This window comes from Dunckerocampus dactyliophorus, chromosome 16 (assembly GCF_027744805.1).
Source record: "Dunckerocampus dactyliophorus isolate RoL2022-P2 chromosome 16, RoL_Ddac_1.1, whole genome shotgun sequence".
NCBI classification, from domain to species: domain Eukaryota; kingdom Metazoa; phylum Chordata; class Actinopteri; order Syngnathiformes; family Syngnathidae; genus Dunckerocampus; species Dunckerocampus dactyliophorus.
The window spans coordinates 10,971,286-10,993,314 of NC_072834.1; the positions used below are offsets into that span (position 1 = coordinate 10,971,286).

Below are 22,029 nucleotides of genomic sequence, written 5' to 3' on the forward strand. Positions count from 1 at the left end.
GTGTGATTCAGATGCGTGTTTTAGGCAAATAGATTTTCAGACGTGTGTTATATTTTAGCTTGATGTAAATTTTTAGTTCATTTGGGGCTGTTAAATGCAAATATCTAGAATCATGTCCTGTCATTTACCGAGAACAGCTTTCTTTCTTCATTTACTCCTCCACCATAAATCGTCCACAGAGAGAGACCAATTAATAGTGGGGAAACAAATGTTAATGAGGCACCTGACATTTAAACTCCACAACAGTGCCACTTTGCCCCCTGGTGCTGCGTGTAATAACTGTCAGCGCTATATGGCTATAAGACTGCGTCACAAAATATCATTATTTCAACCCTCCGTTGTCACCATACTTCCATATGGTCTCCTAACACAAACCATGCATATAGTCAACTGCTGTAGCCCTGACATATTTTGATGACATGTATCGTCAAGTTGTAATGGTTTACAGTGCTAGACTAGTCAAAAACCCAGTAAATTATATATATAAAATCAAATTTAACTCAAGAATGAGTCATTTAACAGCAAGATACTTGAGCAGTATCTATTATTTATTGTGGCTGGAGTTTGTAGCGGTGAGAGATGTTTCGTACAGCAAATGGGAATGGGAACACCGCTCTGTGCTATACTGTGTATTAATGGTGGTGCACAGCCACAGTAATAAACCTTTTGTAAAATTATTGCTCTGTATACTCTCATTCAAAACATCTAACAATAATGAAATATTGTATCATGTTATTATTGGTCAATGTCATATAGTAAGGTGGGGGTTTTTTTTTCCAATCTGTGTACACTCTACTCCAGTATGTCTTATGTCATATGTCAATAAGATCACCACGGCATGTTGCCTCACACCCACGCTGCACTGAGCCCATCCCCGGGGCAGAACCAGCACTAATTAATTGAAGGGTGGGGGGGAACCTGTTGAGGCTTCCCTCCTCATCTTTCTCATTAATCTCACTGCATTTTATACTGCAAGTTGCTGCGGACGACTCCAGCAGACTTCACAACACAGGAGTGTCTCGACGTGAGTGATTCATTTGAGCTATTTTTTACATTTCTTTTTTATTTAACAAGTCTGTCTGTGGCTGTTTATATCTATTGTTGTACTATTTTTACTGGGTCTAAAATAGGGATGATTTAGTATTCACATTGTTTTTCATTCAAACAGGCTGAAAAACAGTTGTGTTGTTTCCCTGTATGGTACAAAACGGAGTTAATGTTATGTAAGTCTTTCTACTTAGCAAGGTATGTTGTTTTTTAAAATGTACCTGTAGTACTTGCATTGATAAATAGCATGTCTATACCGTTGTCTTCAACAGAAACAGGTTAATGTTACTACTAGGTGTATTTACAGTCTCAGCTATAGCGTCCCCCCCCCAGGGGAGCCTCCTCCCCTTTGCCCTCCTCCTCGGAGACCCTCGCTGCGCCTCTTGCAGCTGAGACCCAGGGCGAAGAATTAATGAGCAAATTGAAACAGACTCTGTACTCATGCCCGAGATACTTTAAATGAACTGTCACTTGATGTGTTTATGTGTTACTGTGTAAAAAAAATCAACACTTCTCTGTGTGTGTTTGCTGCAGGCTGGCAATCTTGACAGGATGTCTAACAACATGGCCAAGATTGCGGATGCTCGAAAGACGGTAGAGCAATTAAAGCTGGAGGTCAACATAGAGAGGATGATGGTACGTGCACATTATGGCAATACAAAGCAAAGTAATAACAAACAACTGAAATAGGCCTGCTACCTGTTGCTAACCTGGAGTTTAGCATTTATGTCACCCTCTGTCGGCCGAACTAAAAATGCTTGGAGTAAGCTAATGTTTTGCACAATAGTCGTCCCTCGCCACATGACATTTTGCGGCCTCACTCTATCACGGTTTTTCAAAAATATATTGATTAATAAAATCATGATGTTTTGTAGTTGAACACAGCCTATTATTAGTCAAAACATATGCATATTTAAGTGAATGTTACGTATTATTCGTCTAAATTAAGCCTTTTCAAGCATAAAAATTGCTAAATGAACTAAAATGCTTGTGAAATTGTGGTGCGGTGTATTCTACTCTGGTCACTAGGTGTCCATAATTTGACTGTAATGTTCGGTGAAACATACAAACGTCAGAAATGGATTTTAATTGCAGATTTGAATTTTCTCACAATAATAATCATAGTAATAATAACACGGGTTACTGCTGCAGCCATTACCCACACCGAGCAAATCTCAATTCTGAACTGCCAGCGTCACTTCCTGTCCTCCACACATCCAGAACACATTTACCGCAAAACACACAAGCACAAGTTTTATTTATGTTTTAAATGGCTTATTTTCTCTTATTATGTCTACTATTGTGGGTAATACAGTGAGGACAAGCAGTATAGAAAATGGATAGATATTAGGTAATACCAGTGTAAAGGTGATTATAGGGTGTTCAGTCTAGAGGGCTCTAATAATGTTAAAAACCATATTTAAAAGGTCTGAAACAGGTTTTCTATGTTCTTGACTCCAAAATTATTACATTTATAAATAAGGGATCCTACTTTGCGGAAATTCACTTATCATTTTCAATTTGATGTTTTTTTTGTTGTTGTTGAGTGTATTAAGATGGGCCTTTAAGAGTCCGTTAAACTTAACTGCTCACTGGTCTGAAAAGTCTTTTGTAGAGCACAGTGAGCTGGACTTGCGTGAGAAATTTCAAGTCAATCTAACATACGGGGTGATGAATGCAACTCGTTAAACTTCCTGAATTCGGGGCTTCATGACAGCAAACCCATCTGGGGAAATTTTACACCCCAAAGTACTTTTTATTGGAGCTGGACTTTTTCAAGTCACTTGCTTTTGTTTTATAAGTAGTTTCCAAGAGCTTGGTTTGTTGAGTGTCTTGTGTGAGGCTTTTAAATGTGACAAGAAGAGCTTGGAGTTTAATAACAGCACCACCATGTGTTGTTTGCTGCAGGTGCAAGCACGCCTGCAGGAATATTGCTTAAAATTGTCAAGTATGGGAACATGAACTGTATATATATATATAAAAAAGCTAAACTTGTTTTACATCCGTATAGTTTTTTTTCTCGAACACCTATTCATCATTTTAATAAAAAGCCTAATTTCAGCTCTTCCAATGATATTTGTCCAGGTGTCCAAAGCAGCAGCGGACCTGATGGCCTACTGTGAAGCCCATGCCAAAGAGGACCCCCTCGTTACGCCTGTACCTTCCTCAGAGAACCCCTTCAGAGAGAAGAAGTTATTCTGTGAGATACTTTAAACCCTGTACCAATATTTGTAGATTTTTCTTTGTGGTTTATATACACTACCTGTCAAAAGTTTTAGAAGACCCCAATTTTTCCAGTTATTTATTGAAATTCAAGTCGTTCAAGGCCAATGAATAGCTTGAAATGGTACAAAGGTAAGTGGCGAAGTGTCAGAGTTTTAAAAAAAAAAGGCAATGTTACCCAAAACTGAAAAATAATGTGTATTTTAGAATTAGGGGCCTGTTTCAGGGTCCACAAAATGGGTCAAAAATTTAAAGCTGTTGTGCAGAAATGGAGGTTGATCAAGCCTTGGCAGCTGGTGCAACTAATTCCTACAGGTGCTCCAAGTTCTGGAGTACTTACTACCCTCCTCTGTCTGCATAAAAACAGTGTTGGGAACACACTGTGGTACTATACCCTCGTGAACATCAGTTGAACAGCCTTGTACTGGAGAAAGTCACTTGTTGCTACAAAAATGGCAAGAAAAAATGGAATTAACAATGAAAGAAAGACGGACCATCTTAACACTTAACAATGTAGGTTTTTCCTCCAGAGAAACTGCAGTGTACTAAAACTTTTCACCAATAGTGTATGCATTTTACATTTGGTGTCTGTGTGTTTTGCTCCTGTAGCTCACTCACATGTTTGAAGATGATAATGGCAATAAAATACTTTTTTCTGCAAAATGAGTGCAAAGTTCAATTAAATAAGCGGCCGCCTTGCCATGTGTTCACGCAGTGTCACTAGAGCTTATACATTAACTCGATGCGGCTTCTCTTGCGCCACTAAGTTGGTTCTGGATCACTGTCACACACACACAGTATATACTGTATGTACAGTATGTATATATATATATATATAGAGTGTATGTGTGTGTGTGTGTGTGTGTGTGTGTATATATATATATACATATACATATATATATATATATATATATATATATATATACATATATACACACACGTACACACACACACAGATATACATATATAGTATCAGGCCGCACGGTGGTCTAGTGGTTAGCATGTTGGCCACACAGTCACAGTCAGGAGATCGGGAAGACGTGGGTCTGAATCTCCGATGGGCATTTTCTGTGTGGAGTTTTCATGTTCTCCCCTTGCGTGGGTTTTCTCCGGGTACTCCGGTTTCCTCCCACATTCCAAAAACATGCATGTTAGGTTAATTGGTGACTGTAAATTGTCCATAGGTATGAATGTGAGTGTGAATGGTTGTTTGTCTATATGTGCCCTGCCATTGGCTGGCGACCAGTCCAGCCCGAAGTCACCTGGGATAGGCTCCAGCATACCTAGTGAGGATAAGCGGCATAGAAGATGGATGGATGGGTACAGTATTGCTTACTGGCTGTCCAGTCAGATTGCATTTCCTACTCACAGCCTCTAGGGGGTATATTACCTCGATTTACAAAATTATGCTTTAAATGAATTTTGTATTTTATTGCATTAGCATTTCCTAGCTTTCCCTTATACATTTCCCAGTGTTATGTGACTTTTTATATTTTTTTTCGATGTGTTTATTTAGATGAAGACAATGAGTTCATTAGTAAAACATGAGCAAGGCTTCTTTCTTATCATAGGTTTCTGGCAGGGCAAATTAGGGCAAACTTCTCCCTGGAGGTTGTCTCTCAGGAGGAACTGCGCTGACAGAATTGCCAAAGGAAATGTTGGGTGGGGCCAATACGTCATACGCGCACACACACACACACACACACGCCATACCGTGTGACAGGTGGCAAGGTACGTACATTTGCAAGAAATCTGCAACGTTCCTTGGGAATCGGAGTTAGAAGTTTTAAGGTATTCCTCGTGTTAATTGTGCCAGATATCTGGTTCGGTTCCTTGGTGTTAGGCGAGAAAAACTGGTCTGACGTGTGTTTAGTCAACTGTGCGTGTCCTTATCGCAAACACAGTCCGCAGGTAGGAACAAAAAGACTTTTCTTAAGTCAATTCACTGTACTGTCCAAGTGTGGAAACAAAATGTTTAGTCAATAGAAGGAATCTGTACGACTCTTAAACAGGATCGGATTTCAGTTGATTTGACTTATGCCACTTTCCACTCGATGCGTGGGGCGTTATTAATGTCTGCTTTTACCACTATCATTTGGCTATGTTATTTTTTTTAAATATACATTTTATTTTATTGCTATTTAAACGTTGTGTTTTTTTAAATATCTGTTTTTAAATATGTGAATAATGGGAGTCAGGCACTACATCTAATTCTGCAAAATTATTATTTTATTAATAAATACAAAATGCTTAAATGAACTTTGTGGTGGCAGACATTGTATCATAATTTCTCAAATGATTCAAATGCAGATGGAGACTACATCTGTCTTAGTTCAGGGGTCGTTCCGACTGTTTTTAAACATGAAACGCTCAGGTCACTTATTTAAAAAAAACAGCCTTGATCCAACCCTTATATCTAACGTTACATCATTTTTAGAGTTCACTTAAGGTTTTAGAAAAGGTTGTGCAGTCAGAAAACAATATTATTTTAGATAAGTTTCAGTCTGGTTTTATAACGACACAGCACTACTTAAAGTTCAGAATGACATCCTTTTATCACATGACTCCAAAAGACCTGTGTTGCTGGTGATGCTTGACCTCACTGCTGCACTTGACACTGTGGTCCACTTCATCCTCCTCCAACGTTTGGCTCAGACCGTTGGTCCGTTTTTCAGTGGTTTAAGTCATATTTGACAGACAGGACTTTTGATGTCATGATTCATGATTTTGTCTTTTCCACTGCTTCGCTGTCCTCGGGTGTGCCACAGGGATCCATTCTTGGACCAGTATTCTTTATTCTTTATTGAGTTAGTCATTGACAAGCATGACCTTTTCTTTCATTTTTATGCCTACGACTTCCAACTCTTGTATTTGGATCAAATTTGCTCACTGGTGCTGTCCCCGATCTGGACTCTCTTGCCCCCTACTGTAAATCTATGGGTAATAATCTGGGTTAATTTGATAGCTACCTGAACTTTGATTGGTTCTGTCGTTGGAGCTGTTTTTTTCCAGCTCCCACTTCTGGCTAAAGTGAAGCCCTTTGTTAGTCGGCGAGATCTTGAAAAGGCGATGCGTGCGTTCGTTTAGTTCTCGCTTTGATTACTGTAACACCCTCTATGCTGGTATCAACAACCGTTTACAACTGGTACAAAATGCTGCTGCGCGGCTTTTGACCAATACTCCTATCGTAGACAGAGCCACATCTCTCCATTTGTGCTGTCTGCGCTGGCTTCCAGTCCATTTCAGAGTTGATTTTAAACCTTTAATGTTCATGGTGCTGCGCCGTCTTATTTATGTGAGCTTTTAAACATCCATCACCCCAGCAGAGCTCTGCGGTCTGCTAACCAACAGCTGCTTGAGGTCCCTCGGTCCAATTCCAAACAGTGGATGATTGGTCCTTTTCTGTAGCTGGTCCCAGGGTGCGGAACGTATTACCTGTTGAATTGCGGACCATCACAGACTTATGTATACTTATTTGAGGCAAAACTTAAGACTCATTTTTTTCGAACTGCGTTTGAGACATAAGATGCATTATTTATTTGTATTCTTTTAATACATTTTATTTATTGTTTTATTATATTCATCTCGTGTTATTTTGCTGTTTATATTGCACTGTTGTCCAGCACTTTGGTTCAGCTACAGCTGATGTAAATAAAGTTAGATTGATTGATTGATTGATTGATTAAATTACTTGTCAGAACCAAAAAACATTTTTACATTTGTTGAAATATGCAATATACATATTTGCAGAAAATACAATCACTGGTAATTGGTTCCAGACCCAATCGTGATAAGTGAATTTCCGCAAAGTAGGATTCCTTAAAAAAAGGTTTAAAAAGGGGTCATGTTGTATTCTGGTTTTGTGGTAAATGACGTTTTCACTCATGCTTCTTATGTCATCAAGATCATAACATGAAGTTATCAGCCTGCACTTTAAACTTGAACTGTACTTACACTCCTCAGATAAAAGTGGTAACCAACATTTTTTGTGTATTATTTCAGTTTTTAGGCCAAACCATGGCCAACTTCGGAGGGCACGCCATCCCCGGCTCTTTCTTCTTGCTCTTTGGATTTTGGCTGACGGTGAAACACACTCTCCAGCACTACTGGAGGACGAGTCATCCCAAAAGCAGAGCCATTTTGCCTCCTGTCTTTAAAAAGATGGACTACATTGAAGGAGGATTCCAAATCTTCGCCTCATTTGTTGGTCAGTCTTTCTTCTAAATGCGTCGTTGAAAGGCCAACTTCAAAGCGGCTCTAACTTCATGTGCTCCCATCTCAGGCATCATGGTGGAGCAATTTGTGGTGGATGGACCGCACGCTCATCTTTACGACACGCAGAACAATTCATGGGTTAAGCTGATGAACTGGCAGCACAGCACCATGTATCTCTTTTTTGGCATCTGTGGAGTAGCGTTGGTTGTGAGCACCATGTCCAAAACGGTGCCCGTTGGCGTGGACCGCTTTGCCCTCTCCTTGGCTCTTTTTGTAGAAGGTAAGAGGAAGCAACAGTGAACTATTTGTGGACATGAAACCCAGACTGACCAATCACAGAGCACCACAAACAGACTCTGGCCAGATGTCAGGAACTTAGCGTACAATATGGCGCACGTCTTGTCGGGTTATTAATACACTGCATGAATCCAACTGTGTTCTAAAACCTCTGGGGTCTTTAATTTCCCACACTTTTGGGTCCCCAGAGGACAAAAAAGGATGGGGAATTGGGCCTGGGCGTCTGGTTGACCTAGGGACACATTTTAAATTATCATAAAAAAATATCTTAGGAAAAATCATGCCATCTGGAGGAAGTTAAGCTATGAGCTAAAAACAAGCAAAAATGTACCTGCAAGGACAAAAAAAATAGTTTTTAATCACAAAATGTCCTTGTTAGCTTGCCACTACATGGACTATGATGTCCGATGACTATGATGTCATCGGCGGTTGACTCTGTAGTTGTTTGCTAACACAGTTACGCCACAAGTGTCAAAAATATTAACAGAAAACACGTTTTTATAGTTTTACATGCATAAAACAATTGTAAACGCATATAAATGATGAATGAAAGAGATGCATGAACATTTAAGTTTATTTTTACCTTCACTGAAGATGTGATTGACGCGAAAGACACAACGTGAAATCAACACAGACACCACCTTAGTGTTTTGTCACGGGTTATTTCTCGAATTCAGCCGTGTTTATCACCTTCTTTATCAAAACACTTGCAACTTTCTTTGGCCCCGTTTTGGGTTGTTTTTCAGCCATGATCAAAAGAAAAGCAGAGACTTGAGAAACGCTTTTGGCTTCAAGAAATAACTTGCAGCAAAATACAAATGTGGTCCCGTGTTGATCTCGCTGTCGCAGTCATGTCTTCAATGAAGGTAAAAGTCATCTTAAATGTCCATTTATTCCTTTCATTCATCATTTATATGTATTTGCAGGACATGCATTTTGAATTGGTTTCTGCACGGAAAACTGTAATTGTAAAACTATAAATATACATTTTTGGCTTTCTGGAACTAACTAATTACTAACTAACTAACTAACTAAGCGGAAACGGCGGTTAGGCTTAACTAATGTGCTGCACCACAGAGCCGTGTTTGTCAAAATTGTTCCCCAGCCATGGTAGTGGCCACCGGCGTGGCCGGAGGATGACCAAGGGTGGCCACGGGCACCCATGGCCACCCCGTAGCTCCGCCACTGATTGTGGGTAATATTTGTATAACAGAAAGTGCCATGTTGTTTCAGACAGCTAGATAGCCGCAGCAGCAGCAGTAATCTAAGCAGCGATCTCAGATTATGCTTCCAACTTTGTGGGAACTGTTTGGACAACTTTGACGTAGAAGAACCTGACCGTTGACCTTAACCCCATTAGGCTGAGCTAGTTCAGTGGTTGTGACCTTTGACAGCATCTTATAGCTTCACTTACTGGCCAAGTGTCTCAGTACTTTTGCGCATGTAGCGTATTCATCGTCATCTGCCAGCACTCCTGTTGCTACTGAGCTTGCATGTTTCTTTGCAGGCTTTCTGTTCTACTACCACGTGCATAGTCGCCCCCCGCTTGACGCTCACATCCACTCCCTGCTCCTGGTGGTGGTGTTCAGTGGGTCAATCAGCACCATGATTGAAGTGTTCATAAGAGACCACATTATTCTGGAACTGCTGAGAGCCTGCTTGTTCATCCTGCAGGGCTCATGGTTCTACCAGGTAATGCAGACACAAGTCACAAGACACGTTATTAGGTATACTTGCCCAGATCCGATATGTGAGCTGTATCAAAAGAACAATGTATGTTGTCATTGCAGATTGGTTTTGTACTGTACCCACCCAGCGGACCCACGTGGGACTTGACTTTGCATAACAACATCATGTTTGTCACAATGTGCTTCTGCTGGCATTTGGCTGTGGCCTTGATAGTCGTCACCTGCACATCTGCTGCCGTTTGGATGTAAGTATGGTCTCCTGTCTTTGTACTGCCTCGGGCTTACGTGCTCTGTGCCTTGTGCGTTTGCAAAAAATGTGCCCCCTTGCGCAAATTGGGGTCCCCCGTGGATCGTGGAACCCTATGAAAGTGCGTGTTCTGCATGTAGGGAGGGGCAGCTATGCATACTGTATACTAGATACTAGTAGGTAGTACTAGTAATAGCTAATGAGCAGTCTCTATCACATGTTTAACCTGCATTTCATCTGTTTTCCTTCCAAAAGCACCATGAGGAGATTCTCCAGAGAAGGACAAGACATTGAGATAGTGCTACGAAATAGGTTGCACAACAAAAGTTCAGAGAAAGCTTTACTTGAAGAATCAGAGGAGGAATAATGGCTGAATTTTTTTTTGTGGTTTTGTCTTATTGAATGATTCTTTTCACAGTGCAACTCAAATTTGATTGATACAAAAATACAAAAAGCCTGAGTTGAAATCTGATCGTATTATGGTCCAAAATGCACACATAAAAACACCTAAGACTTAATGAATATCCATACATCTTATACAGAGTGAAAGTGTGAGCTTTAATCAGTGATATTCATAATTCAACATACTCTGCTTTAATATTAAGGAAATTAAATGTACTGTCGTTTAAATTAATTAACATTGTCTGACATTGATAACAAATATCAGACACACAGAAATGCCACAGAAACACACAAATAACTACATAGTTGACTGAATATGGCTCGCTGAAATTATTGAGGAGCTGGAGGTGGAAGATCAGGCGGACATTTTAGCGAGGGCGCCGTTGTGACGACGACTGTTGAGACAGATTTGGGGGAAGCTGTAGCCATGTGTTGCTGAAGCTGTTGGGCCTGAACCGTCTGGATGCGTACCTGAATGAGAGAGAGTTGACAAGGCAAGGTGTCCACGTATTCACAAATGAATGGTTATTCATGATATTCATGCAGTGAGTTTGCGTTGATGCAAACCTGTGTGGCCTGTCCTTGCTGCTGCAGCTGCTGGAACTGCTGTGCCGTGACAAAGCTAACTGGTTTGTTCCCAGCGATCAACTTGGCACCTGCAGGCATGGTGGTCAGTATGATGTTCCTCCCCAGGCTGCCGATACTGCATGGGAAAACACAAGGAAAGTGTAAGTATGTACCCCTAACTGGGGGGAAAAAAGACGAAATTGATGTATTCACTGGTCACAATATATTAAGTAAAGTGCATATGTTCACACTTACTTTGTGTTGAGACTTCCCTTCACAATAGGTGTAGTCACCACACTTTTACTTTTCAGTGGTTGGTTGAGGACAGAAAGAGGAACTGTAATCCGTGCAGGTAACTTCCCCTGTGGCAAGGTCAAAACAAACAAATTATGTCAGAAAAATGAAAATACACACTCATCTGATTCCTGGAGGATTTACTTTGGAAAAAACTGCATCTGATGACCACTTAAGCCATTTTTCAGCTATTTAAAAAAACGAGGTCCTGGTGAGGTCATTTTTTGTACCAGGGCTCCCCCTACCGTTGTGAAGTGGAACTTTAAACGCTAGAGTAGGAGGGTGCCAACTCGTTTTCTTTGAGGGCCACTTGTAAGTGTCAATATATATTAACATTAATCTGAATATAGCCTGATGATGTTATTACACAAATGCCCATGCATTTGATGATAATGTTTACTAACAAAATGATGGATTCTTAGCCACGAGAAGTGAAGCGACAATGTCAAGGTGACAAGCAGACATTCAAGTATTTATATTTGATAACAAAATGCTTGGAATATCTTGTTGCATGATCAGATAATACTAAAGGTTAGAAGAACTGCACGCAGTACAAATTTTCTCTCAAAATGAAATAAATACATTTAAAAGGAAAAAGGTGAAGTGCACTATTGACACACATTACAGTAATTCCCAGGCTTTCGGGGGTCATATCTGGCCCACGGGCCTTGGGTTTGATACTGTGCAAGGGTAATTACAAATGGTCAGAAGACGAGCCAGTAGAACTGGTATGTTATACCCTCATACTTGAAAACATCATCAAACTGTGTGCTAATGCTAACAAAATATCACAAGGTGACTGGTTTGGTCGGTCAATCTTTTTTTAGATTTCGATTATGGGTTGCCGTAATAGTTGTGGAAGAAAGTTTTCTAATTTTGTATTGTCAATAAAGGGTTAAAATGGATGAATAAATGCAATAATCAATATGATGTGGCAAATAAGTCCTCTTACTGGTTGTGTGTTGACCACGGTGGCAGGGACCTGGCGCACAGTGGCGGTGGCTGTTCCCAGCTTGAGAGGAGATGTAGAGGCTCCAGTGGCCACTGTCATGCCCTTGGCCCCAGCCACTACGTTAGTGGCCATGGTCATGACGTTGGCACAGGTGGACACCGTGGGTGGCTTGCTGCCACTGGTGGAGGCCATAGTGATGGTCTGACCCTGTTTCTGTGGGATCACCCCGAGGCCTGGCATAATACGGATGGTGGTGCCGCTCTTGTCCGGGGAGGTGACTGTGGAGAAAGTGCGAGATTTCTGTTCCGCCACAGTGACGGCCAGTGTGGGCATGAGACGTATGGCCGTGTCCCCTGCGGCTTTCAACAGGGTGGAAGCCATGGGTGCAGCTTTAGTGGTGGGGGCCTCCCCTGTGCAGGATACAGCGGCAGTGACGGCGGAGGCTGACGGGTGGGGTGATGTGACGTGGAGAGTGGCTGATATGCTCTTGTTGCCGCCTGCTGTGGCGGTGCCCAGGAAGTCCGGAGTTAGTTTAACTGTAGTGACTGGAGATTTGGTGAGAGTCGCCATCATGTCCGGGGTGATCCGGAGGACCGTTTGACCTTTGGCGTCTGTGGTGATGGAGGAAGGTGGAAGACGCAATACATCTTTACCCTGGATGCGAAGGTTTGTGGCAGTGAGTGGAATTCCTGCTGCTCCTGGAGCTTTCACTCCTAACTGGCCAGTGATTGACACCTGAAATACAACAATACATGGATATTGACATCTGGTTCACCTGCACACATTAGATCAAACACAAGGATTGATAAACACTAAGACAGTAAAAACACCTCTTAAGACAAAACTGGGGATATTCAACCTTTACATCACCACTTCCTGGCCTCCACATTTGGCAAAGAAACAGAATTTACCCAGACTGCTCACATACTCCTCATTGCTCTTATTTTGCATAATTTAGCACTCCTATTTTTCATACTTAAACACATTTAAAGTATAAACTATATAGATACTCGCCTCTAATGAATGATAATGTCAGATGATTGATTAACAGATGGAATCGGAGACACAGTGTAGCCTTTAGCCTGGCCGTCAGGCTAGCGATAGAGGCTAGCGGGCTAGAGAAGGCGTTTCTCCTAGCCGCATCTACATAATCCACATTCCTTGCCTGCGTTTAATTCCAGTAATGACTTACAATCGTATATTAACTTGTGTTCACCTCACTGAAGGTTTTGAGGCTGGAAAGATTGTCAAAGCAAGTGCTTCAGTAGCCAAACAAACGTTTGTCACACATCCCTAAACTATGTTGCGTTCAAGGACTGACAAACAAAGTACGAAATCTCAACATTATCAGTGAAGCATAAAGACAAATGTAAAAACTTGTGGGGCTTTCTCACAGCGCTAAATGCATGCTGTACATTTTACCTGTATTATCACATAGGTATAACTTATTACACTTAAGGTGAATGAGATGTGTTTTCTGCACAAAAAAAAAGAGAAAAAAAAACAACCCAATTTTATGATCACAAATTTGAGAACTTACAGGCCCGTGAATAGTGAATGTATGGGGATCCACAATACCGTATACCAGGGGTCACCAACGTGGTGAGGTAGGCCCCCACGACCACATGAGGTGCCCGCAAGCCTGCTTTTCATTCAGGTTTTCAGTTAATAATGAAAGAACAGTAGAAAGAAATGCATTCTGAAATACAAAATGTGAGTTGTGGACACCAGCATTTTGTTAATGTTCTGGTAAAACAAGCATATTCGCTTTGTTTGGATTTAAAATAGGCTCTGAAAATAAATGTTACAAAAATGAGTAGCTCTTGGCCATTTTCATTTTGTAAAAGTAGCTCTCACAAGGAATAACGTTTGTGAGCCCTGCACTATACTGTATGTCTGTGATTGTGTCTTAATGTATACAACTGCAATTAAAATGTGTTTAATAACAGACAGGAATATAATAGGGTTATTTTAAAAAAGGCATTTTTAGGGCTTTTTATGGGTGCGTCTCTTATTTGTTTTTTTTGCCATTCTCCGGAGATCTACTAAGTATTACTTATAGTTTACGCTGTCACACAGCAGGGTTTCTCAATAAGATGCTATGGAGTTGGCCACCACTGTAAGCTACAACAATAAAAATAAACATATTGTTAAATGAATGCCTCTCTGACAGTGACAGTCAACCTGTGTACCTGTTTGATGTTGGGGCTGGCCACTCCTTGCAGCACAGCAGGCGTTGTTGTTGGGTTGCTGGCTGGGCTACCAGGTGACCCAGTCTGAGGTTTGGCCACAGTTACTGTGGAGACCGTGTTCGCCATGTGGACTGGACTACCAGACTGTCCTCTCAGAGGCACCGACACCACTGCCTATTATGTACAAGATACACACACAAGAATGCCTGTCTGTGTTTGGTATATACTGTATTATATGCAAAAAAACTACAACACATTAACTCATTTGCTCTTTTACCTGTGGGATGCCCTTGGCCGCCACTGACACCGGCATCCTGATCTGATGAGGGCTCTGATGGACCAGTGCAGCCTGCTGACTTACTGCTGGAGAGCCCAGTCCAGGTGGAGCAGAGACGACCCTCACCTGGGGGAGGGAGCCTGCTGCCAGGTGACTCACTATTCGTGCCGTGTGTTGGGAAGTGACAGGCTGTGATGCAGCCGGAGTAGCTTGACTGGTGGGTAAGATGGACCCCAGCTGAGGCAAGGAAGGGGGAGACATGAGGAGGACGCTGTCGGAGAGACAATTGATTTCAAGGTAAATGAATGAACAAGGGTGTGTTGCACTGACATGAAGAAAGAAAAACAAACCCTGTGCTGGTTTTAATTGCATCAGGGGCTGCAGTCTTTGTTGGTGTGGAGGCTGTGCAGGGTAAGGGTGACTTTGGGGTCCCGGGTGTGTTTGGGGTAGGCGTAGAGGGGGTTGGTGACATTGGACTGGAACCTATATCCTGTCCTGCTTCCAAACATCCAGATGTTTTACTACCTCCATCTTTGCTTCCAGATTTCTGAAATAGAGAAGGATTTGAAATTTGGTACTTCTAAGTAAGAAATCGTCAAATAAATGACAAGGTAGCTGTCTCACAGGCTTGGATGCAGGTTTGGGCTTCTGCTGCAGAGCTTTTCTTGCTTTTGCAGCAGCAGCTTGAGCTTGGTGGATCCTCTCTGGGTGGGTTAGAAGAGAACCAATAATAGCACAACAGAGAAAAGATTACATCATCGTGGAGACTTTATCATGTAGTTTTGTATGTTGTAGTTTGCAGTGGTGCAGAACTCCACTGCAGTGCACTGAGATCATACAGTAAATTCTCCATTTAAAAAGGAAAACTGCACTTTTTTTGAATTTTGCCCATCATCCACAATCCTTATGTGAGATATGAACACACGTCTTTTTCGTTTCTGTGCGTTCTGAAGATATAAAAACAGATGGTAATGGTTTAATTTTTTTTTTTTAAAACAGGCATATGAGTTACAATGGAATACATCACATAGTTCAATTCACAGTTCCACATGTCCAAAAGCAGTAGGAAGAAGCAAAGCTTATTTAATCCTGCACCTCGTCCATTTCACATCAATTGCAATACATTTATTCACTTCCTGTATTCCGATGTAGTCTTTACCAGTTGGTACAATGGAAAATGATAATGTAATGTAACAATGTAGTAATATATTTGTCAGGGTTTTTCTTCAACCATAATAAATAATAATCACTTAATTAGTATAGTAGTAAATAAATAAATAATTACTTTAAATGCAGTAGACATAACTGAACTTGGTTGTAATAATAGGTGAGTACTGACAATAAACTCACAAGAATGAAGAGTAATGAGTGATTATATACCGTAAATGCTGTAACCATGTAGTAATAGGTATATTCAAAACAACATGTGATACTTACAGTATTTTTCCGTATTTTGGTCCTTTTAAGAATTACCGGAACTTACTTCCTGGGCGCATTGATTTCACACAGCAACATAGAAAGGAACGCCTACACCTAGCATTAACTTTTCCAAACTCAAAAATAAAAACACAGCAACAACACTGGTTCTGATGCTGCTGTGTTGTGCAATATACTTGATAATAAATGACCCCGTGGTCAAAGAGAGTTTTTATCTGGTTTCATTTTCTCCTGCACTCTTAATCATTATTAAAGTTTTAAAAATATGGTGTTGTATATAATGAGTTTTGACATTTAACAATTAACAGCCTCTTTCCAATTATTGCCTACTTGCAATTAACTCTTTGTGGTTTTGCTAAATAAATGTCGTGGCTATAATCGGAGCATTTCTTACCCTGTCATGTAGCTAGAACAGGTATTCTAAATGTTCCAGCTTTCAGTATGATGCAGTGCAGTACTACACCATAACATTAATTAATATATTTACACTATAACCTAATACCCCTCTCATAGTCTATTACAAATCACTATCATTATTTTTTTCTAATTAAGTTGTGTGTGTATTGCCGCTTACCAAACTCTTCCTGACTACGACTGCGGTGAAGATAAATCCACAGCTTGCGTCCGATGTCGTACTTCACACAGGGGTCTTTCTCATAGTGTAGTCTATCCAGAGCCCCGCTGACAACGGTGTTCACCTACATGGAATAAGCAAAAGCCTGTTTAATGCCGATATCATAAAAAAAAATGACAGAGTGGTAAAAGTGGATCTTGACCTGTGCACTTGTGACATCTGGGGCAAGAAACTGCGAGTCCTTGAGCAGTTCACAGATCTCTGCACGAGTTCCTTCTCCATTGGGTAGCCGGGCTGCTGCATCCCGCACTAAAAAGAAAAAAAGGGGATCAAAATGTAGTAGTTTTCTTTAAATGCACACTTGAAGCCGCAACAAGGAGAAGCTCTGACCTAGCGAGAGGATTGTGACATACGGTGGGCGGTTCGAGCGGAGCAGGGTGTGCTCCCGGGCTTTGTTGAGCGACATCTCTTTATCGAACACTCCTTTAACAGGTCCCACCACGGATTCAAAGCCGTGCATCCGAAACGTGAAGGCTTTGTGAGGTTGATTGTATCGCTGCTGCTCCTAATCAACACAAATCAATGAAATGTCAGCTTGTGTAGACAAAAAAAAAAAAAAAAAGGCACATGAAATAAAGAAAGATACCTGAATTTGGAACAGTTGTCTCTCATCTCCTGTGCTGGGTCTCACCACATAATCAGTTGACCTGTAAAAAATATATTCACGCTCTTAATACTGTAATTCTTTGCATTATATTGCATTTGCATAGATTGAGACTTACACTCGTGGCATCGGCGGTGTCATCTCTAAGAGCTCTTCACTTTCTGTCTGTGGGTGACATCGATATTGTTTGAAAAAACAACATACATCGACACAGTTAATATGTGCAACATCATCTGTGTCTGTATATACTGTGTGGAATACCTTGACAACCAAATCTTTGGAGTCCAGCCATAGCTGACAAAGTGCAATGAGGTCCTTCTCTGCATCGTGAGTGGGTCCTGAAATAAGCATCATCATGGATGTGTATCACAGCATCCATCAGGACTGTCACTCTATTTATCCGTCTTACCGATCCACTTCCACTGCTGCGTTTCATCAACAAATTCCACAAATGGCAGGAAGCCACTGGGGAGAGCCATTACACCTTCTGGAAAATATTAGAGTAAAACAATGATTAGATCTTTGGTGGAAAAGTAGACATTTTTCCATGCCTCAGCATGGTTTTTTTTTGTGATAAACATCACAAATTTACATGCCTTTACTTTCTCCTGCAAGAAACTGCAGAGCATGGAGGACCAATTCAGACCAGCAGGAGGCAGAAGAAAACCAGGAGTTGAGCGAACTGGCAGGAGATAACTGCCACATTTGGACTTTTTCCTCTAACTGGGCGCAGATGAACACAAACGTTGGTGGTTTAACACACAGACTAACAAGCAAGTGAGATGAATTCATATACTGTACCAGTGAAGTGCTGGCAAGATGTTCTGCCCTCAAGATGGTCTCCAACAAGCTGAAGAAACTGACAGCTAGTTCTTCAACTACGACCGGGCTGCTTTGAGGCTCCTCCAGGATTCTGTAAAAATGCCGGTTACTTACTTTTAGCCTGAGGATGGCGATGTCCAACACAGCATCAGCTCTGTATACATACTCCTCCTTGATGTTGGCCAGTGGTATCGATGGGGTGTCTGGCAGGGAGTTGATGTTTGCCAGAGGGACTGATGAGGTTTCTGAAGTAAGAGCATCACAAGGATCCTCGGCTTCCACTTTCACCGTCTTCATTTTCTTCTTCCTTCGCTCATCTTTAATCTTTTTCTTGGGTAGAGATAGCTCAAAGAGTGCTGGTAGAAAAACAAGAGATGTGTCAGTAAAACAAGGTGTCGAATGTCCACCAGCCCCACCAGTGATGTCACCGTGCTGGAGTGGAAGAGGATTCCAGTCACAACCTGCGCAGCTCTGATGAATTCCATGCCCAAGAGGATAAGACCGTGCTAGATAATAATCCTCACACTAAAATATTCACACTTTGGCCATGGTCACTGTGAGGTGGACTCATTTGTGTTGCCTTATTTTCAGTGGATTGTAAATCTACACAACAATACATGCTGTGCACTGACTAAAGTTTCATTTCCATACTATTTCCCCCCTGAGAAGATGGGTGCTAAATTGTGAGGGATCTACACACGTATGTAATACAGTTTTCCAATGAACTGACTCACATAAGGCTGCTTTGCGACCAATATTGGCCCTGGAGAGTATGTCACAGAGGTGGATATCTGAGGTCATCAAGTCTGGATGGTCCTGAGGGGAAGAATTATTGGTTAGTAACTGAACACTACAACTACTTTAATCACATCAAGACATAACTCACTGGTTGTCGCTTCCTCTTTTCCCGATGGTTTTGGAGCATGGCCTTCAAGTCCTGTTCTCCAAGCTGGATTTTTTCTGTCAGAAATAACAAGTTGTCTTAAGAAACCAGTCCAGGTGAGCGAATGGACACCACAGCAAAATTATACTTACCAGTAGTCTTCATATCTTGGGTGGAGAGGCTGGGCAGAACTCTGAGTGAGACGGTGGGTATCGGGGAGGAGGGAGATTGTGGCGCCGGTGTCCACAAGGATAGATCTACAAGCATGCGATAATGTAGGTAAGTAAGTCTGCTAAGTAAAAACTCGCCTCATAATCCAGCTTGTGAGCTCTTGTAACAGAAAGCTAGTAAGAGTGGAACTGAAGAAAACAGACTGACCATCTTCATCAGATGAAGCATTGCTGTCGCAGCACTCCATTTTAACCTCCTTTAAGATGCGTCTCAGCCTTCTTTTAACCTTTTGCTCACGTATTTCAGCGTGACTCCTTGTCTGTTGCTTTCTTTTCGGTGGAAAGTCCAGACCGTTGTGAACTGCAAAATCTAGTAACTCCTACAGGAAGAAAATAAATATTAACATCAGCTGATGTGCGGGATTGCGGCTTAAAATTCCGCTACAAATACCTTTCGGGAGACGAGGATTTGTTTCAGTAGTCTGTGGTAATACTGCTGGAGAGAGTACAACTGCCGTCTTTGCTGAGACTTGGCACACAACTGTCTGTACTTGACGACTTCAGGGTTGAAGTAGCCATCTGGGTTTATTGAAGTAATGAGCAAAAACATCACCAATATGTTAGGTTTAGGAGTTGATTGATCAGTCTGTTAATTACCTCGGAATAGTTTTTGTGCAAGATGAAGGGGATTTCCAAAATGAAAGTTTCTATTGTTGAACAGGTCTGTAATGGTGCTGCCCTGCTCTGCGTCGTCAGGAAACTGTGGTAAAAACTGACTGAGGTGTTGCTTCTGGGAGTCTGACAGTACTTCATTCCAGGTGCTTTCACTCATCACAGAGAAAAAGATTTCGGGCTGATGACAAAACATTGGTACATTTTAACAACACAATGTCAAATGAGGAAATTAATTTCACATCACTCACGTCTTCAAGTAGTTCCTCTGGGAGGCTGACCCTGCAGTTACCCAGCATGCACTCCTCAGTGATCTGACCGTCCTCTTCCTCTTTCGGCTCAAGAGGGTCTGTAAGAATGTGAGTGAGGACATCCATTCTCCTCCTCTCCTGTTGACACACAATAACCCACAAAAATGAATTTAAAACGCAGAATGACACCATGTTGTAAATCATCTCTATGCCACCATCGCAAACGTACGAAGATTCTAAAAAGTAACCCGACAAACAACTAGCGTGTCTTTACTGGCAAACAACAAGGGCGTTTGTTTATAGCATAACAGTTAGCACACAGCAACTTAGCATGCTCCACTACTTTGGAACGTATAAGCCTTACATACCGGCAAAAATATAATAAACGTACACCGTATGCATACTGTATGTACACTAGTATGTTAGCATACTTGCACGCCTAGAGTGAATTTATTTTTGTTTGTCAAAACCTTAGTAAATTAGCCGCTTACCTCTGTTTTGAGAGCCTGTCGAGGGGACTGTTTTTACGACGGACCGTTCTCTTCTTCTATTGTAATAGGATGTAATGGCTGACGCTCTCAGCTTGCTGTCCGCCCTCACAGGCAGTAAAGTGAACTACGGTAATGCATTTACTGTACTATCTAATTAAGTTATCGTGCCATTTTAATGTCTTCGTTTCTCAAATACAGCTTGAGATTGGTTAAAATTATTTTACAAGTCAGAAAATGAACTACTTTAATTCTGACTGGACGCAGATACTAAGTACAATGTGTAAGCTAATGTTAGCATTGATGCTACACGGTAGTAAGGTAAATATATCGAATGCTTTTTCAAATTAAAATTCTTTAATGTCTCTGAAATTTGCTTACAATTTGTAACACTTACAACATCTCCTGTAATTACAGTGTAATTAATACACTTAATCACAGACATCCTTAGCCAAGTTAATGTAGTTTCTGGATTTAATGTTGTGTTAAATGTTTAAAGTAGCCACAGACTTTGTCAGGTCAGTTTATTTTCATTTTTATTTATTTATTATGTTTATATATATTGCTAAAGTTGATTAGAATTAGACAATGAAGTACTGTAGAAGTAATCTATGATTGACTCTTTGCACAGACAGGTAGCATGGCAACTTTGTCAAGCCAGCTACATGTTTGCGCTGTAGAATACGCCCATACAACCCTTGATTGGCACAAGCTGGAACCAGTTAAATGCTATCACATAATTACATACTGATCCAATCAGGAAGGAATGAACGCCCCTGTGTGGGCGTGACTCAAGCGTAGAGTATTAGCTTAGCTACTTTCTAGTTTCGGCACTGCCTGTAGCGGTGACATTTTTTCACGAAAAGATTCAAAAGACAAAAAAAGTGTGTCCGCCTGATCTCTTCTTGGCAAAACCAACATGGACGTTTAAATATATATAATTCTCATCTCTGTAAAATGTAAAACAAAGGGGCAGAGATATTAACGTTTACATTTTTGTGGCGACTCGTCAGAGTGAATCATCTAATTTGCCACTATGCCCTGCCCACATCCTGTGGCTTAAGCTAAAATGCTTTGCACCATATCACCACCCATCTGTCTGGTATCGGTGACTTTGATTTGGGCTTATTTGTTCAAAGTCTCTAGGAAGAGTTTGTCAAAATATGACCCCTCATTTTGGAGAAAAAAAATTTGGTGGTGATCGGTGAAACTGGTGGCTTTTTTTTTTTTAAGTTTGTTTTTAAGTGAGTTTTGGGGGTTCATGTTAAGGATTGTTAAAATATAACATTTTTCACAGGACCTTATGCACTTGCAAACTTTGGTGAGTGTTCATGCAAGTTAAGGCACCCCAAAAAAAGTGATGAAATGTTTATAATAATAATAATACCAGTAATCATAGCAGTTCCAATAGGGCCTTTGCACCGCTATTGCTCGGTACTCGTGCCCTAATAATAATATGATAATAACAGTACAATAATCTTTTTTTTCCATACTTGAATACAATACCCATAACTTTCAAAGCAATTAAAATGCAGCCGTTTCTAAATCAATTAAAAAGAAAGAAAAACTTTTGAAGAGCTGCCCGATCCAGTTGCTCCTCCTCTCCATGATGCAGTTATGAAGGAGAATGACAGTCCCCCAAGCTCTCATAAAGGAGTCAGAGAGAG

At 41.1% G+C, this 22,029-nt stretch overlaps 3 protein-coding genes across 5 annotated transcripts; 2 read left to right on the plus strand and 1 right to left on the minus strand.

The window, feature by feature from the left end:
• Positions 1–888: 888 nt before the first annotated feature.
• On the plus strand, positions 889–3,807 carry gng8 (guanine nucleotide binding protein (G protein), gamma 8). The gene is made up of 3 exons (XM_054754621.1): positions 889–1,024; positions 1,582–1,683; positions 3,133–3,807. Exons 2-3 carry the CDS (start codon positions 1,600–1,602, stop codon positions 3,259–3,261), a joined length of 213 nt encoding a protein of 70 aa, XP_054610596.1. The 5' UTR covers positions 889–1,024; positions 1,582–1,599; the 3' UTR covers positions 3,262–3,807.
• A 1,126-nt stretch (positions 3,808–4,933) lies between these two features.
• Positions 4,934–10,352, plus strand: tmem45b (transmembrane protein 45B). 3 transcript variants are annotated; one of them, XM_054754398.1, is made up of 6 exons: positions 4,934–5,001; positions 7,273–7,477; positions 7,553–7,765; positions 9,290–9,474; positions 9,573–9,715; positions 9,973–10,352. In XM_054754398.1, the coding sequence occupies exons 2-6, from the start codon at positions 7,288–7,290 to the stop codon at positions 10,082–10,084; spliced, it is 843 nt and encodes a 280-aa protein (XP_054610373.1). In that variant the 5' UTR covers positions 4,934–5,001; positions 7,273–7,287; the 3' UTR covers positions 10,085–10,352. The 3 variants fall into 3 exon arrangements, with proteins under 3 accessions (XP_054610373.1, XP_054610375.1, XP_054610374.1); XM_054754400.1 differs by having other exon boundaries at positions 4,990–5,061; XM_054754399.1 differs by lacking the exon at positions 4,934–5,001 and adding an exon at positions 5,042–5,181.
• nfrkb (nuclear factor related to kappaB binding protein) lies at positions 10,074–20,425 on the minus strand. The gene is made up of 26 exons (XM_054754397.1): positions 20,366–20,425; positions 19,875–20,012; positions 19,609–19,804; positions 19,403–19,530; positions 19,160–19,331; positions 18,934–19,038; positions 18,785–18,858; positions 18,633–18,714; positions 18,065–18,254; positions 17,878–17,989; positions 17,673–17,799; positions 17,486–17,563; positions 17,338–17,414; positions 17,195–17,241; positions 17,059–17,119; positions 16,803–16,977; positions 16,615–16,721; positions 16,413–16,536; positions 15,026–15,105; positions 14,752–14,948; positions 14,402–14,672; positions 14,125–14,298; positions 11,933–12,667; positions 10,942–11,048; positions 10,687–10,822; positions 10,074–10,590 (listed from the first exon to the last, which is right to left on the minus strand). Exons 2-26 carry the CDS (start codon positions 19,998–20,000, stop codon positions 10,450–10,452), a joined length of 3,822 nt encoding a protein of 1,273 aa, XP_054610372.1. The 5' UTR covers positions 20,001–20,012; positions 20,366–20,425; the 3' UTR covers positions 10,074–10,449.
• Between the last annotated feature and the right edge of the window lie 1,604 nt (positions 20,426–22,029).